This window comes from Sphaeroforma arctica, assembly GCF_001186125.1.
Source record: "Sphaeroforma arctica JP610 unplaced genomic scaffold supercont1.1236, whole genome shotgun sequence".
In the NCBI taxonomy this organism is placed as follows: domain Eukaryota; class Ichthyosporea; order Ichthyophonida; genus Sphaeroforma; species Sphaeroforma arctica.
In genome coordinates, this window is record NW_014039322.1 from 14,404 (window position 1) to 19,002 (window position 4,599).

The 4,599-nt window shown below is 42.1% G+C and overlaps 1 protein-coding gene across 1 annotated transcript; it reads left to right on the forward strand.

Annotated features, from left to right (window-relative positions):
- Window positions 1–848: 848 nt before the first annotated feature.
- SARC_10403 (hypothetical protein) lies at window positions 849–4,589 on the forward strand. The gene is made up of 5 exons (XM_014295557.1): window positions 849–1,147; window positions 1,916–2,057; window positions 2,329–2,462; window positions 2,627–4,136; window positions 4,202–4,589. The coding sequence occupies exons 1-4, from the start codon at window positions 1,007–1,009 to the stop codon at window positions 2,738–2,740; spliced, it is 531 nt and encodes a 176-aa protein (XP_014151032.1). The 5' UTR covers window positions 849–1,006; the 3' UTR covers window positions 2,741–4,136; window positions 4,202–4,589.
- The last annotated feature ends 10 nt before the right edge of the window (window positions 4,590–4,599 follow it).

Genomic DNA, 4,599 nt, shown 5'->3' on the forward strand with positions numbered 1-4,599 from the left:
GAGACCCCGGCCGAATAAATATATAAGGACTATGCGGATCAGTGTGAGACTTCACTTCTCAGCTACAACCCCAGAGAAGCCCCAGAAAGAAGAAACACCCCATCCCACCCCCTGAGGAACCAAGTATAAACCCTTATCTGTTTTGTTTTAAAAAAACACCTGAACGATTGCTGTTTAGAAAAAAAAGGGTTTAGCGGGAAACGAACCACAGGGCACAGCCTCACAGAGTCACAGGCCCACTGGCGTCACAGCCCACAGTCTAAAAATATACTCTACATATTTCTGAGTTACAGTATTTACACTACATAAATACATTCAGACTACAGTACGTATAACTATAATCCATATACAGAAAAGACACGGGAATAAGAGTCACAGTGGCATAGGAGACTTTAAAGTCCTCGGCTGAGCCTGGGAAAGCTTTGTTCCCGCCAAAAAGTATTACCCAATAAAAAATAGCAAATTCAATATACAGGGTTTCAAAATAGGGATTAGCTAAAAATAGATGTATCCAGAAATTCCAAAACTCGTTCGGAATTTGAAATTCATTTGAAAATCGTTCAGATTGGCGTATGTGATTGGTCGGATTTGAACCGAGTGGTGGTGGTAATTTACTGGTAAATGGTAGTCTCTACTAGAGTCTGATCTTAGTGATCTCCGAATCTGGCGACTAATGAATTAATCGCATGAGGAGTGTGCGCGCATCTCGCTAAATGCTATAGTCATGTTTTTTTCACGTGAAAGGCTGAAAGCTTGTCAAGAGGTGAGATGGAAAGCGTATTCGGCTATCGGTGTCGTTTGATTGTTTAAGGATAGATCATTGGTGAATACTGGACACTGTACATTAGCATACACTCATACAGCTACCACCTTCACGAAAGCAGAAATCAAAGCGAATTGCATAAATATACAATTGAAGTATTTAGTATATATACTTGAAGAAGTGCACCTTTAAAACTATTTTATACAGTTTACAAGAAATCAATATTATAAACATAACGCAATCATGTACGTTCATCTAACCCAGGGCAACGAGGTTTACGACTCCACCACCAAGGCAGTCATTTCACTATACGAAGGCAAAACCACCCGCGATGACTTCGAGGCCGTGTTCCAAAACTTCTACCACGAGGATGCCAGCTTCAATGTACGTCTTGTAGTCTGTTATTACTTGTCTTGCAGTATGCTATTACTTTACTTTCGATCGGTGGGTGCACTTGCAACACAGCACGACGTTTGTGATTTGTAGCTTTGTGATCGTATTTTGTTGATTCATATGAATCTTATTGACTATATCAGTTCTCTTAGTGAACGTACATTGTATGGGTACTTGCCCTAGCTGCATTCGCGTGCATTTGGTTTCTATTCAACCCTATTCCTCTGAGTCATTTTGTCTAATTCTGCATGTGTGGTGTCAGAGTTTTCTCCATATCTAGTTATTTCATGATAGTGATTTCGTACTCCCGTGCGATATTTGATTGCTCGCGAGTCAGCTCGTTTTTGTTTGTTAGATCGTTGTGGTCCTAAAGTACAGGCATACACACTGGATCACAGTACCAACAAATGATTTAGATAACACCAGATGTGCTCGAAGAGCTCTGTATTATTATTGCAACTATCTGTGGGGTGCAGGGTCAGAGTTCAAGGTCAAAGCTTCTGTTGCTAGCAGTGTTCTTAAATGTGCCGGTCAATCGAATTATTTCAACACACTATCGTACATACGCACTTCACTCATATTCCACTTCATAAAATTTGTCGGCCAGTATGTCAATATATCTATCAATACAGTATAATATATACTCCCCTCGTACACGCTTCATAGACCTTATAGGTCAGCATGTCAACATGTTTATCAATACAATATTGGTACACTCTCCTCACATATGACTTCTTTCTCTGGCCCTATCTAAAACAGGACCCCATCGTATCTGTCAAAGGTGTAGCCAATGTTCGCACTCAGTTCTACTCTCTGCGACAGTTGTTCACCAGTCACGAGATTACCAGCAAGCCAGTGGTGACTGCAGGGGCTATGGACAAGAACACTCTCAGTATCGAAAGTATGTGAAGTATCTACGTTTACGTACAACTATTATTGAAAGTATGTGAAGTATTTACGTACAACTATTCGGAGCCGTAAACAAAGATTTGACCTTATATTCGAGTGATTTCGTATCCAGCCTTGTGCAGGCAGCTGCCACCGATTCCCACCGCGTATACGCTTTCTTTTTGTGTGGCACTTCAAACGTATAAACAGTCTCTCTTTGCTAATTTATTCGAGAGTGTTGGACCCTCACTAACGTTACACTTTGCCGTCCTTCTCCACTACAGTGACTGCCCAGTTCACTGTCCTTGGTCTGCTACCCATTCGCCTGAAGCAGATTACACGTATCAACCTTTGCCCCAACACCGCCCGCATTATTGCACACCGAGACATGTGGTGTCTACCCGACAGTCTACTCGAGGTATGCTGCAAAACCCGTCTGTTGATTCAGTATATATATATATATATATCTTATTCTGTTACACAACTTGTCGGATTGTTATTCTACATCGGCTTTGTACGTACTTTCGAGTCCCCGCCTATCTCTTTATCTTGTCCAATTCCTGATTGTACTTTCAACCTCAGTACCCCATCATAGGCACAGCGTACCAGTTGGCAAAGTTGGGCTTCGGCGCATACACAACCGCATTGTGCAGGTTAATCCAACCCACCATGCCTGCCAGAAAGAAGCTGGAATGAGTACCACCGATATAAATATATATATATGTATATATCTAAAACTTAGTAACAAACTGAATTAAAAGTGTGCAGCCAATTGAACACAACCTTTTGAAATGGCATTTGGTCTACGATATACCATCATACACTGTCACACACTAATTGGTAGTTACAATTGGCGTGTGCTGTATAGAACAGCGCGTACGTCAGGAATATCAGTCGAAGATTTATATCGCCAGCAGCACGACGAAGGGACGCGACGATCAATACTACAAGACACAGGCTTCTATCGTAGATGTAAGCTGTTCATGTCACGTTGATTTCAGCTTTCGTGTCACGTAGATTTAAACTTTCATGTCACGTAGATTAAGCTGTTCATGTCACGTAGATTTAAGCTGGTCATGCCACATGCATTATATGCTTTCGTGACAAACGTTACATACAATCCCCCCATCGTTAACAGCGGCATGGTGGCCTGTCCATTTCTTTGTTGTCTGTGTGTGCACTGTCATAAGGTGATGTCATGCTGTGTGATGCAAGTGTAGGGCTATTACCAATTGCAATAGATGCAGCGTATAGGGTATATAGTGCCGTTCACATCATAGTTCTGGTTCGACTTCTCACTGCTCACTCTAGTTTTGTGCTGTGTCTCTATTCGGCGTCTTGTGCTAGATCTGAGATGAACAGACACAGATCAGAGTTAGTCATCACTTATGCGTTATCACTACAGGTGTCTTGAATTTTATGTAGCAGTGTAGGGTATATCCTGGTATGTGCGTCCAACACTTGTACACACTACACACACATCTACAACCATGTATATATAAGCGTGTAGTACACGTTAACGTCCACTTATGGTGCCCGCGTACTAGGCCCATAGACGTTTGTAAGGCCAGCCATGAACCATATGCGACCCAGAGCTCAGTGGTGAACACACGGTCAAGCGCTTCGAACCGTTCATGTTTATTCTTGTTGAGATGGATATCTCTTTCACAAGCCGTGAATGCCCCGGCAATCATGTCTACGCGGGTTGTCGGCGTTTTAAACGTATTGCGTTGTGTAAAAAATGATATATTGTTGACAGATTACCATTCGTGCACATTCCTACCAATGCGACGAGCAGTCGATTGACGTTTGTTTAAAGTGCGCCGCAGTGTGTGGTGTTGCGGACTCTTGTCGATGTACCTGGGCAAGCCTTCTAGTATGGACAATAAACCATGGTTGTTGAAGTAAGGCTAGGCCTTTCAGTATGAACAATAAACCATAGTTGTTGTATTAGGACAAGCCTTTTAGTATGGACAATAATAAACCATGGTTGTTTTACAAGGACCAGCCTTTTAGCATGGACAATAAACCATGGTGTTGTATTAGGACAAGCCTTTTAGTATGAACAATAAACCATGGTTGTTGTAATAAGGCTAGTCCTATAAACCATGGTTGTTGTATTGAGCTAGTCCTATAAACCATGGTTCTTGCATTAAGGCTAGTCCTATAAACCATGGTTGCTGTATTGAGGCTAGTCCTAGGAGCGAAGTGGGACCCTTCACTAATTCCCAAAAGCTACAGCCGCTTACCGAAAGGGGTAGTTGGTAGTACTTTGTACGATTAAGCCCCGATACGTATGCGCAGCCCATATGCTAGTAGGTCGATTTATGACGCAGATGGTGTATTTAGTCCACCATACATTAGCAACATGTGTTGTTCGCAGGGCCAGTATATGGTTCGTAAAGTTAGTATATGGTTCGTAGGGTTAGTATATAGTTTGTACTACGGAGATCGACTGCATCACGCAATGTAGTCTGCTAGCCTCTCAGAGGCTTTTTCCTCCTTGACCTACACAGCTGGACGGTAATAAGTGCAGCTTGATAATTATATATATA

Bases quoted from the DNA above. Each gene is read 5' to 3' on its own strand.
- SARC_10403 (XM_014295557.1), top strand. From the start codon at position 1,007: ATGTACGTTCATCTAACCCAGGGCAACGAGGTTTACGACTCCACCACC. The intron at 1,148-1,915 runs GTACGTCTTGTA...TATCTAAAACAG, and splicing joins ACGAGGATGCCAGCTTCAAT to GACCCCATCGTATCTGTCAA. The intron at 2,463-2,626 runs GTATGCTGCAAA...TTTCAACCTCAG, and splicing joins TACCCGACAGTCTACTCGAG to TACCCCATCATAGGCACAGC.